This window comes from Heterodontus francisci, chromosome 30 (genome assembly GCF_036365525.1).
Source record: "Heterodontus francisci isolate sHetFra1 chromosome 30, sHetFra1.hap1, whole genome shotgun sequence".
Taxonomy (NCBI): Eukaryota; Metazoa; Chordata; class Chondrichthyes; order Heterodontiformes; family Heterodontidae; genus Heterodontus; species Heterodontus francisci.
The window spans coordinates 33,256,139-33,269,857 of record NC_090400.1 but is presented as its reverse complement, the minus strand read 5'-3'; the positions used below and the strand labels follow the sequence as shown (position 1 = coordinate 33,269,857).

Genomic DNA, 13,719 nt, shown 5'->3' with positions numbered 1-13,719 from the left:
TGTTTAGATGCAAGTTTCTTACTTAAAGAAATACACTGCACCTGAACTATTCAGATAGGGAAATGACAAGCACAATTCATACCCTGTAATCAGCTAACTAATGCCAGCAGACATGCTGCTGTAAATGTAACCAGCCTTGATGAAATGCAGTCCTACTGCAATCTCCAGTGCTACTGCTAAATAGGTGCATGTGTGGACAGTGGCAGAAGTTAGGATCGGGCTCAGATTTAATTGTCTTCCAACACCCTGCCCCCCCCACCCCCCCCAACCTAGACTCAACATGAAGCTTTGATAAGGTACGCGACCCAAAGAAAAAAAGCACAACACTACAAGTTCTGACTGACGAGGGGAAAAGAAATACTGCACACAATTTTGTGATTTGAGTTTAAGCTTGGTAATTTTCTACTTTTCTATGTCCCTTAAAATACTTAGCAAATGGTTTAACAAATTTATTCCACAAGTAGCTGAGCCACATAATCCTCAAATTCCTGGCTCAAGGCATTGCCAAATTAAGAGACAAACTAACCAGTTTCTGCTCCCAATTGCTATCTAAACCTCTGCTGCCACAGTAGACGAGAGAAGCAGCTTCAATAGGCAGCACAGCTAAATAACTTGCTGATACAGTAATGGCTCATACTCACCTGGTCATTTGGCCACTGAAGAGTTAAAGGGAGGGAGAGGAGAAAGCTGGCTAAAAAAAATCTTGTAAAACTAGAATAATCACATACTGTTGCATTTCACAGTCCTACTTGCATGGGCAGAACCGCATTTCCTGTGCTCTTAAACGTATACTCTTCTGTATTTAGCGAATGCCTCGAAATTAACAATTATACTTGTACCGCAATACCACACGGTTATCTACAATGTACGTCTACCAAAAAGAAAAAGTACCAAGCTGATAACCATCTTCAGAATTACAGAAAACAAAATAAATTCAGTAAATATGCATTACAATAATCAACTTGCGCAACATTTCAAACTGCCTTAAAAGTAGCAGCCAGAATCTTAAAAGTCCTTTGAGAATTTTAACAGACTTTAAATCAGTGCGATACGGATATTTTTGCTCAGTGGAGTGTTGTCACCTTCAGGACATGGAAAGTGTTGGAAGGGAACTGTAGGAAAAGGAAAGCCAGCAGTACCTAAATACTACTGCAATCAAGCAAGCATACCAGATCAAGGCAATTCATTTCCCCATTAAGAATTATTAAATCAGTATCACCATTCTTGGATCTCAAACTTCCAGTGCTTTTGACACCTGACATGTTCATCAAGGGGCTTTGTGCCTGCAAACAGATAGATATATAGAGATTGCATATCTTATCATCGCCAAAACTTAAGGGGCAGGTGCAATCAACTTGTAAGCACAAGGTATTGGCAGCACTGACTGGCCTCCAAACAGTTATCAAAGTAGATTTTGTGTATTCTTACTTCCCCAAACCAAAACTAAATAGCTCTTCAAAAGACAGGTAAGCAAGCCATTATACTAACAATTTAGAAAGTAAACTTAATTGAAATTTCATAGTACAAAATTTTCATTTTTTCCTTAACATGACAGGATTCACCCGTCACATTCACCAAGATGACATGAAGAATTATACAAAATTTCCTTCCCCTCCCTGAAATGGGCTTGTAATTTTCATCTTTTGCTGATGGGCAAGAAGCTATAAAGCTCATGATGCTTCATTCTAACTTGGCTCAATGGGGCAGAATCAATGAACCAGCTGGTCTTTTTCTGTATCTTTATGATTCATATCCTGTCCTCATCCAGTGCCCAAATGCAGAAACACACACTTCCCAGCAGAAGTACTGGAATATGGATCAACTACAGGACCTATGCCCATTTTTCCTTTTCTTACCCCAATGCCATAGAGGCCAATTATAGCATTTGTACCGTTGTCATTAGCTAACTCAGCAGAGACCAGGGAGCAAATCTACTGCATTCATGCATGGCTCAGCACTACAGATATTTAAGCACGGAGCTATTTCCATTTTGTGAAAATAAGCTCTTTTTTTTGGCAAGCTAAGACGTGGGGTTTCTGCAGCTCTATTGGTAAGTGCAGAAACACTTATCGTATGAAGATAAACCAAAGCAACAAACATTTTATTCAAGGTTTCAGAATCAAAAGCCAGGAGGATGGTCTGCTCATCTGAAGGCAGAGATCAATCCATTAAGTATAGAAAAAAAGCTGATGGTTTTTATACTAGTGGCACATTTTGCAATTTGTATACAATTCCCAAGATCAATAATTATATTAAGTTTTCTGCAAAATAAAATGTAATGGTCACCACCAAACCAGGCAGCATTAGTCCAATACAAGCAGCCTGTGTACACAAAATGTTGTTTAAAATAAACTTACAATCTCATAGTCCAGACATCACATGACAGGTACTGTAGTCATATCTCAAGATCTTTACCACCATTCACTAGATGATTTTCTATATTACTTTGTACTATAGATTTATTTTTCCTGGCAGCTCGAAACAATAGTGCTTGGATCAGCGAACTTTCACTTGGAATTGAACCAGAGAATATTTGGGTGGTACAATTTACCACTTATACTGGGTGATGCTTACCGTCTATTATGGGGAAATCGGAGGGAGCCCACATATGTCTTTTAGAATGTTATTAAGTTACACTAATTGAGTAAACTAAATTCCACCTTTAATGTCTGGGATGCTGGCAATCTTGCTGATCCAAGCATTACAGCAGAAAGAGCCTCACTGGCCTTGTACTTTGTTTTGGGGGGAGGGGGGGATTGGGGAGGCGTGAGCAAATTCAGGAACTGGCTACAATATCCATGATCAATAATGTCAAAAATCAACATCTAGGATCACACAAAAAAAATGACCACTTGGGTGAGGTGCCAGGAAGCTGCCAACATCCACACAGCGTACCGAGAACTTTACAAAGATATTGGCAGTATCAATTAAATGCGATACAGCATAGCATGTCAGGTTGAACACTTAATATCAGTCTTTACTAGTACCAATATACAGAATGTTTTCCTCCTCAGATATACCTTAATGACATCACAATAATTAACCCAATGAGATCAAACACAAAGCACATTGGCAGCTGCAGTAATCACTAAAGACAGATGCAGCTGAATAAAACCAGAAATTGCAAATTAAAAATACTTAAGACAATATAATTTAGTAGCAGCATTCAGTTAGTAGCCTGGATAAAAAAAATTGGCTGAGACAGAAAACGAGTCGTGGAAAGTGGTTATTTTTCAGACTGAAGGATGGTAAACATGATACTCATCGACTGAAACATAGATAAACTAGCAGAATGGGCAGACAAGTGGCAGATGGAATTTAATATAGACAAGTGTAAAGTGATGCATTTTGGCAGAAGGAACGGAGAGGTCGTGTAGATTAAATGGTATAGATCTAAAGAGTGTACAGGGAGTTTGAAGGTTACAGGACATAAAGTGGTCAGCAAAGCATTTGGGATCTTGGACTTCATTAAGAGGTACCAAGTACAAAAGCAGGGATGTTATGCTGAACCTTTATAAATCTCCAGTACTGCATCCAGCTCTGGTCTCTGCACCCAAGAAGGATGTGAGGGTCCTCAAGAGGGTACAGAGAAGATTTACCAGAAAGGTTCCAGGGAAGAGCAATTTTCGTTACAAGGTTAGGTTGGAGAAGCTGGGTATGTTCTCCTTGGAGGAAAGGAGATTATGCGGAGATTTGATAGAGATGTACAAGACTAACAGGTTGGATAGGGTTGACATAGAAAAACTGTACCATCAGCGAAGGCAAACTAAGACTTTGGGACACAGATTTAAGGTTATGGGCCAGAGATGCAAGGGGATGTGAAGATCATTTTCTTAACGCAGCAAATGGTAATGGCCTAGAACCAGTTACCTACAAGGGTGGTGGAAGCAGAGACAATCCATGATTTTAAAAGGGAATTGGACGGTCACAAATGAAATAGACTTGCAGGGCTACCTGGATAGAGGGAATCGGACTGACTGGATTGCTGTACGGAGAGCTGGCATAGACGCGATGGGTCAAATGACCTCGTTCTATGTTGTAAATGACAGACTCGTGGAAATTAAAAACCAAGCTCAACTTCCATAATTTAATTAGAAACAAAGTTAATACAAAACTCTCAGTACCAATCATCCACTATGTCTTTGAATCAAAAACAGGGACAAAACAACACGACCAGGAGATCAACTCTGTATTTAAGTACAGAACAATGAAGTGGTTTGCACCTAGAGTTCCCACTTAATCTGCCTACTGGGGAAGGAAGCCTACTTCCATGTAGTATGTCACTTGCTTGCTCTGGTGTCATGCACAAGATAGACACTTACGACGAAGTGAGAAAGGTATCCAGGAGTCCCTCTCAGCCTTCACCTGGTCTTAGCATAACATGGTGTTTAAAATTAAACCCCATTAACTCCCCCTTGGTGAATCCTTGTTCACCGCTCTCCAATGATAAGGCAAAGAAACCAGCATGAACAGGTTTTCTTAAGTTTAAAGGAGAAAAGTTAAAATTTATTAAACTTGAACTTAAACTCTAATTTGGTTGATGCCTACGGATACACAACGCGCCCATGCTAGTAAGCATATGCGATACACATGCAAAGAAGTCAGAAAAAAGAAAAAGTGGAAAGTTTGAGGCAATATCTGAAGAGTTTGTTTCTTCAAGCTCACAAAAGAGTCCTTGATTGTAGGTAGATCTTGCTTTTCGTTGGGGCCCAGTATTAAACAAAAAATGCTGGAACTGACCTGAAACGTTAACTCTGCTTCGCTCTCCACAGATGCTGCCAGACCTGAGTATTTCCAGCATTTTTTGTTTTTATTTCAGATTTTCAGCATCTACAGTATTTTGCTTTTATCCCAATATTCTTAAACCTTGTTTGTTGTAGGAGACTTTTCTCTCTTGGGGTTCATGTGTCTTCAGTGGTTTCAGAGGCTTGAGAGAAAGAGATGGGAGCAGACAGCAGAGATCTTCTCAGTCCAGGAGCAAACAATCTTTGAGTTCAAACACTCTGGCTGATTCAGGATCTTTTGAACTAGCCACACTTAGTCATGTGACTAGCTGGTCTAACCAGTCCTGGATTGTATCACCTTAGCAGTCTCTGGAATGCTCCTCTTACAATATTCAGTGATCAAGATCCATTGTGGGTTGAATGTGTCAGGGAATGGTCCTTTGTCTTTCCAAGCACTGTTAATATGCAAATGCCTTTTTCAGCCACAGCTGATCTGTTTAACAAGTCATTTTCTCACTCCAGCAACAATTTAAAATCAATGTTCATGACAAAATTAATGTGCCTCATTCTTGGCAGGTGGGAGCCTAGCATGACAACACTCATTTTGCCCTTTCAGCCCTCAAGAGGTTCTGAACTACTTCAAGTCAATCAATTTTTTTGGAAGAGTCTTCCGTAAGCAAGAGAAGTTAATGAACCAGTTAATCTGTTCCATTGATGGTTGAACTTTAAATATTGGCTGAGACACTAAGAACTTCCCAGCTTCTTTCCAAATAGCACCTTTAAATCCACCTCAACAGGTAGACAGAACAGCAGTTTACCATCTCATCTATAAACAGCACTTCTGACAATGCAGCATTTGCCCGGAATTACACAATCCTCTCCATTACAAAGACTGTCTACTTCCAACCCTGTAACATTACTCGTCTCCATCCTTCCCCAGCCCACTTGCTGCTGAAATGCTCATCCATGCTCGTCACCCTCTACAGAATTCCAATGCTCTTCTGGCTGGCCTCCCATTCGCCACCCTCTGTAAACTTGAGTTCATCCAAATCTTCGCTGCCCATATCCTACCCTGTACCACATCCTAACTCACATTCCCATGCTCATTGACCTATATTGCCACCCAGTCCACCAACACTTCAGATTTAATGTTTTCACCCATATGTTCAATTACCTCCATATCCTTAATTTTCTTTAGCCCTAGAATGCTGCATTGCTCCAACTCTGGCCCCTCATGCATCTTTCATTGCCTTCAACTCACTACTGACGACAGTACATAAGCTATATAAGATTTAGACTAGTAAAGCAGAAAAGCCAAGAACAAAATAAGGTAGAATGTCTAGATTGGAAGAGGGCTAATTTCAACTCAATGAGAAGGGATCTAGCCAGGGTAGAATGGAACCAAAGACTAGCAGGAAGAGCTGTTTCAGAATAATGGGTTACCTTTAAAGAAGAGTTACTTCAGGTACAGACTACAAACATTCCAACAAGGGTGAAAGGTAGGGGAACCAAGAACAGGGCACCTTGGATGACGAGGGAGATAGAGATGATGAAGCAAAAAGATTGGTGTATGACGCATGTCAGGTGAACTCATCAGGTGAGAACCGGGCCATATACAATCAGTTGAAAGGGAAGATGAAAAGGAAAATAAGTATGGCAAAGAGAATATGATAATAGAATGGCAGTCAACATAAAAGGGAACCTAAAGATCTTCTACCAATATGTAAATAGTAAGCGAGTAATAAGAGGAGCAGTGGGACCTATTAGGGACAGAGAGGGTAATACATGCTTAGAGACCCAGGGCAAGACTAATAAACTTAGGGAACACTGATACAAAATATTCATTAAGGAAATGGAGGCTGACAATACCAGTAAAAGCAGAGAAAATAGAGGGAATGGATAGGGTAAAAATTGAGAGGGAGGTACTGGAAAGGCTGGCTATCATTAGCGTAGATAAGTCAACTGGTCCAGATAGCTTGCACCCAGATTGCTAAAGGAAGTGGGGATGGAGGTAGCGGAAGGGCTTGCCATAATCTTCCAATCTTCCCTGGATACGGGAGAGGTGCCAAGAGGATTGGAGAGCGACAAATGTGGCACCCTTATTCAAGAAAGGGTGCAAGAACAGTCCTAGCAACTACAGGCCAGTTAGTTTAACATTAGCGTTGGGTAAAGTTTTCGAAACTATAATCGGGGAAAATATCAATGGACACAGAGGTTTGAGTTAATTAAGAATGGCCAGCATGGATCTGTAAAAGGCAGATTATGCTCAACAAATCCAAGAATTTTTTGATGAAGTAACAGAGAAAGTTGAAGGAGGGAATGTGGTGGATATTGTTTACATGGATTTTAAGAAAGCATTTGATAAGGTACCACATGAAAGGCTGGCTAAGAAAATTGAAATTCATGGAATAGGAGGGTAAGTGTCCAATTGGATTTAAAAAATTGGCTTATGGACAGAAGACAACAAGTCATAGTAAATGGTTGCTTTTCAGACTGGAGGATGGTGGACGTGGTGTCCTCCTACAGTCAGTGCTGGGACCACTGCTTTTTGTTGGTTTTGCCGACGACACCAAACTTGGAGGTGCGGCAGTGAGGATGATATGAACCGCCTGCAACAGGACATAGAGAGGCGATCAGAATGGGCAGAGGGGTGGCAGATGGAATTTAATACTGACGAGTGTGAGATGATGCATTCTGGCAGAAGGAATAGGGAGAGGCAATATGTACTTAATGGCACAGTTCTTGAGTGTGCAGGAACGGAGGGATCTGGGGGTGCATGTGCATTGATTTTTGAAGGTTGCACGATATATTGAGTGATTAGCAAAGCATATGGCATCTTGAGCTTCATAAATAGAGACATGGAATACAAAAGCAGGGAAGTTATGCTGAACCTTTAAAAAGCTCTGGTTAGGCCCCAACTGGACTACTGTGTCCAGTTCTGGTCACCATACTCCAGGAAGGATGTGAGGGTCCTTGAGGGTGCAGTGGAGATTTACCAGAATGGTTCCAGGGATGGGGGATTTTAGTTACAAGGAAAAGCTGGGTTTGTTCTCCTTAGAACAAAGGAGACTGCAGGGAGATCTAGTAGTGTACAAGATTATGACAGGCTTAGATAAATTAGACAAGGAAACGCTTTTCCCATTAACAAATGGTACAAGGACTAGGGGACATAATCAAAAGTTTTGCGTAAGAATGCAAGGGAAATAGGAGGAAGCACTTTTTTTTTTAATGCAGCAGGTGGTAATGACCTGGAACACACTGCCCACAAGGGTGGTGGAAGCAAAGATGATCAATGACTTCAAGAAATAGTTAGATGGCCACCTAAGAGAAAGAGACTGGCTGTGCTACGGGGATCGAGCTGGGGAGTGGGACTGACTGCATAGCTCAGTGGAGCGCCAGCATGGACTTGATAGGTCGAATGGCCTCCTTCTGCGCCTATTTCCACTTCTGACATTGCCCGACTTAGTCCCTGCTTCAGCGCATTTGCTACTGAAACCCTCATCTTGCTTCTGTTACCTCTAGACTAGACTATTTCTATGCAGTCCTGGTAAGCCTCTCAAGTTCTACCCTCGTAAAGCTGGTCATCCAAACCACTGCTGCCCGTGTCCTCACGCATACCAAGTCCTGTTCACCCATCAGCCCTGTGCTCGCTGACCTACATTGACTCCCACTCAAGCAAAGCTTCAATTTTAAAATTCTCATCCTTGTTTCAGATCCCTCCATGACCTTGCCTCTCCCCATCTCTAATCTGCTCCAACTCCATAATCCTCACATCTGCACTCGGCCAATTCTGGCCTCTTGAGCATCCCCAATCTCATTTCCTCCACTGTTAGCAGCTATGCCTTCAGTTGCCTAGCCACTGAGCTCTAGAACTCCCACCCTAACCTTCTGCGACTCCCTACCTCTCTCCGCTCAGTCGTTCCTTAAACATACCACTTTGACCATACTTTGGTCATCTGCCCTAATAACTCCTTATATGGCTCAGTTTCATTTTATTTGATAATGCTGTGAAGTGCCTTTACTGCGTTAAAGGTGCTAAATAGATACAAGTATCTGCTCTTATTCAAATGTCAGCCTACGTTATGGGCTCAAGTCGAGGACTGAGGCTTGGACACAATCAGACAAGTGCTATCACTCCGCCAAGCTAATAAAAATGGTGCCAAGTTTCAAGCAGTTTTGATCATTAAGGTTTAAAATGCCATGCCTCAGACATAAGACGACTTGTCCAGAGCTAGAAAGTCCTAAATCAGAGCACCAGTGGTGGCATAACTGGCCTTAATTTGGGAATGCAAAGATCATTTGAAAAAAGGTTGCATTTCCATATCTGACTACCATCCTTCCTTTAAAATTCAGGTTAGGCAAGTTAAACAAGAACTTGCATTTAGAGAGCTTTTAGTACAAAGAACATTGCAAGGTGCTTCAGATGGGTGCAAAGCAAAGCTGGACAGCAAGAGATTAGGAGGTGTGACCTAAAGTGCGGTTGAAGAAATAGGTTTTTGAAAAGCTTTCTAAAAAGGTGGAAAAGTTTATGAAAGTAATTTAAACAGAAATCAGACCCAGTTGGTTAAAGGTTCTTCACAATTCATAAGACGAAGCGAGGAGAGTAGAACTTTTCGGAGGGGGGTTGGGAAAGAGAAGAGGAAGTAACAGCTGGCTGGAGGTAATTGTGCAGAAGGGAGAGATGAGGAAAGATTTTAAATGTCCTACACTTGGGGAGAAGCAGAGTCACTAAGTTAGATAATTAGCCGAGTGGGTCCGTGCAGGTCGGACAAGAGGGCTCAGAAAGAGTACACAAGTTGAATCTTGAACTGAAATGTGTTTAAGGGTTTCAGCAGAAAAGGGGACAGAGGTAGACAATGTATGGATTGGCATTAAGTGACCTCTGTAGCAGAGAGAATGTGGGGTTTGAAACTAAGCGACATTCTAACGTTTTCACCCCCACCACCAGGCGAAGACATATTGGAGGGGGTCTGGGTCAGTGGAGCTATACCACAGTAGTCACTAACTTCTATGTAAGAAAAACATTCAGCCCAATTTTCAGATTCTCTTCTGATGAAACAGGATCAGTACCACATCCTATGTAACTGTGACAACAGTAAACTACCCCTCCTCATCTTTTGACACATTGATCAACACCTCTCCACCATTGTCCAGCAGAGTGGGATTGCACTCATCTAGCTCCATTCCTATCCAGTCATGGCCGGAGAATCACCAGCAATGGTTTCTCTACCTGATCCTACATCATTACCTCTGGTACCCAATGAACTATCCTTGGCCCCCTCATATTTCTCATCCACATGCTGCCCGTCAGCGACACCATCTGAAAACACATCAGTTTTCAAATGTACGCTGACAACACCTAGCCCTACCTCACAACCACCTCTCTAGACTCATCCGCTGTCTCTAAATTGTCACACTGCTTGCGCACATCCAGTACTGGATGAGCAGAAATTTCTTCCAATTAAATATCAGGAAGACCGAAGCCATTGCCTTCAGTCCCTGCCACAAACTCTGATCCGTGTAACTGCCTGAGGGTGAACCAGACTGTTCGCTACCTTGGTGTCAAATTTGACCCCGAGGTGAGCTTGCAACTACTACATATTTCTGCTAACACTAAGACCGCCTATTTTTCTTCTAACATCACCCGACTCCACCCCTACCTCAGCCATCTGCTGCTGAAACCCTCATCCATACCTTTGATACCTCTAGACAACTATTCCAATGCACATTGGGCTGGCCTCCAAAGTTCTACCCTCCATAAACTTGGTTATCCAAAACTCTGCTGCCTATGTCCTAATTCGCACAAAACCCACCATGCCATCAACCCTACACTCGCTGACCAACAATGGGAGCCAATTACATAAAGCAGTGATTTTAAAATTCTCATCCTTCCATGGCTTTGCCCCTCCCTATCTCTAATCTCCTCCAGTTACAAACCCTCAGGTATTTATGCTCCTTTAATTCTGGGCTCTTCAGCACCCCCAATTTTAATCACTGGTGGTTATGCTTTCAGCTGCCAGGGCCCAAAGTTCTGGAAATCCCTCCCTAAACCTCCACCTCTCTTTCTTCCTTCAAGATGCTCCTTAAAACCTACCCAAGGTTTTGGTCATCAGCCCTAATATCTCATGTGGCTCAGTGCAATTTTGTTTTATAACACCCATGGAGGGCCTTGGGATGTTTTATTGCATTGTGGATACTATATAAATAGAAGTTGTAAAAAGCACACTAACTTTGCACTTCTGAATCATTCTGTATGTGCATTCATGATAAATTTACTGTATCACCTTAACATGTAAATCTATACATTTCCGTAGGTAGGAAACATTATGGAAGTGTAACTTTGTACAGCAGTAAACCAACTTCAAAGCAAACGAAAAGGAACACCAAGAACAGTGGGCGCAGTAGTTAGCACCGCAGCCTCACAGCTCCAGCGACCCGGGTTCAAATCTGGGTACTGCCTGTGTGGAGTTTGCAAGTTCTCCGTGTCTGCGTGGGTTTCCTCCGGGTGCTCCGGTTTCCTCCCACAGCCAAAAGACTTGCAGGTTGATAGGTGAATTGGCCATTATAAATTGCCACTAGTATAGGTCGGTGGTAGGGGAATATAGGGACAGGTGAGGATGTGGTAGGAATATGGGATTAGTGCAGGATTAGTATAAATGGGTGGCTAATGGTCGGCACAGATTCGGTGGGCCGAAGGGCCTGTTTCAGTGCTCTAAATCTAAATGTATTGTGCACAGCTATGGAATAAAGCAATCTTGCAAACTTGTCTTTTAGGCACCAATGTTGTAAATTAAAGATATAACAAAAAGTTCTAAAAAGTGCCAGTTGTTTCTTTAGAAACTGATTTGTAGCTCCCATGACCTAACACATCCCAGGTCATGCAAACCAGGTGGTCAGAGGTATGATCGATGGTATTTATTGAGCTAGTACTGAGGGGTTATAACTAACCTGGGCACCTGTTTTAGGGTAGGAGGAAATGATGAGAAAAAGGAACCTACCCCATCATTATCCAGCAAATGGCTGAAAAATGAATGTGTACATGATAATGGTCAATCTCAACCATGATACCCTGCATAATGAAACTGCCTGCACTCTCACTTACAGCAAGCATAAAGAATTCATTTAAGTCAAAGTACTGTATGGACACAACATTTTTGGAATGCTGGGAAACGTCATCTTGGGAGGCAAGGAATATCCTTCAACAATCAACAGGCACAACACACCAAGTTGAATCACACATATGTAGCATAGTTTGTGTAGAACTGCTACAAGATTAGCTAAAATGTGCATAAGCAGCTATACCAAACAACTAAATTTGCGTAATTTTACTTTATGTAAATGCAATAACGCTACAAGCCATTCTACACAACTATAAAACACTTCTAGGGCTAACAAAATTGCTAACTGATCTCTGGTTTATTCCAATTTAGTGGCTTACCAAAACTATAAGCAAGTAGCACTTGGCAAATTTTGACAAGCCAATTCTGTCCTACACATATTATACATTAACAAAAATATAATGCAGTTTTAAAAAAGTTACATTTTGCAATCTAAAGCAAATAAATCCTATTAATCTAATCACATACAAAATTGAACTAAAGGAATGTATAAAAAAATTAAGGGATGAAACATTGTTAAGTACATCAATCTGCATTTGTGCAGTCTACAGAACGTATTTTGGAAAAAAAATGCCAGTCATACAAGGTAAATTAACACTTCAGCACTTTGCAACTTACAGAATCTAAGGCCCAAGAGGAGGAAAGGGCAAGTTTTGCTGTTACGGACACTATTTCACTCCAAGCGGGAGGAGTGAGCAAAGTGCTGTTGCCTCTCTGCTGATTTCACACCGCGTCCAAGACACTTTCAAGGAGGAAAGAGAACTGCGAATAAACTCAGACGCCAGGGGCCTAGTGCAAAAGGCAGGAGCCCGAGGCCCTGGACCGAGTGAGCGACCTCAGCCAGTGGCTGCCAGTAATGGAGGGCCTGGCCTTGCCCTTCCTGTACTCGCGTCTCGCCATTTCCGCGGCAGCTTCACTCACCGTCAGGGTGTCATCAATGTAGAGCGGGATCTGCCTCTTCTCGAAGGGGAACTCTTCCTCCCCGTCTCTGCAGACAGCGACCAGGCGCGCCATGTCAACAGCCTTAGCACCGAGAGAAGGGAGTGGGAGGCTGACAGCACCAACCGCCACTCACTGACACAAACACCCCGCAGGCCGGGTAACGAGGAAAAACACCCGGCTCACTTCTTGGCCTATCAGATTGAATTTAAACAGCAGACCCGGGTTGGGGGAGGCTCGAGGCGCTGAGCTGGGATGGGGATTTTGAGGATAGGAGTTAAGCCGGAGATCACTGGGCACAAGACGGGCGCAGCCTCACTCCCGCAAACTCCGCTCTCCACCAAAATATTCGAATAAAAATGGAGCGCGTCACAGCCACAGCGCCGCCACCATCCGCCCCGGAAAAAGAGTCCCTCCCAATAACGCTCAGCAACGCCTTCCCCCCACAATCTGAAGCAACACTTGCTTCACCCTGTGGTACGCATTCCATTCCCAGATTTTATATTTCGGTCGGGCTGATTGTGTTTTCAAAATATATATTTAACTGTCTACCCAGCACCCTTCCCCACCCCCCTCCTCAAGCCCCAGCCTCGGGTCTGAGGTACGTGGCGACAGATTCAGGAGCACCCTCCCCCCCCCCATGGCGACACCGCTGAAAGTAGTTCCGAGCGGTCTGCGCGTGACCGGGCAAGGAGCCGAGGGCGCGCGTGCGCGCTCACCCACTGCGCGGGATGCAGCCGCTGGTTCAAAATATGCAGCGCAAATAGTAATTCATGGCAGTGGTTGCAAAATAAAACACACACAACACCTGCACCGAAGGAGGCCACAGAGGGCCCACTGGCCAGTGCATTTGCATAAATAAGCCCATTGTGGACTATGGTTTTTTGTTTTAAAAAAAAGACTTGCATTGACATTAGCGCTCTTTCACAATCTCAGGA

General features: G+C 42.9%; 1 protein-coding gene across 3 annotated transcripts in view; it reads right to left on the bottom strand.

The window, feature by feature from the left end:
- The window catches only part of ggnbp2 (gametogenetin binding protein 2), a 58,490-nt gene extending 45,208 nt beyond the window's left edge, over nucleotides 1–13,282 (bottom strand). The window contains exon 1 of one of the 3 annotated variants that reach the window (XM_068010326.1): nucleotides 12,764–13,282. In XM_068010326.1, coding sequence (XP_067866427.1) covers nucleotides 12,764–12,856 — 93 coding nt within the window. In that variant the 5' untranslated portion in view covers nucleotides 12,857–13,282. The remainder of the gene's footprint in view (nucleotides 1–12,763) is intronic. The other 2 variants (XM_068010325.1, XM_068010324.1) reach the window with 2 other exon arrangements.
- Nucleotides 13,283–13,719: the final 437 nt, after the last annotated feature.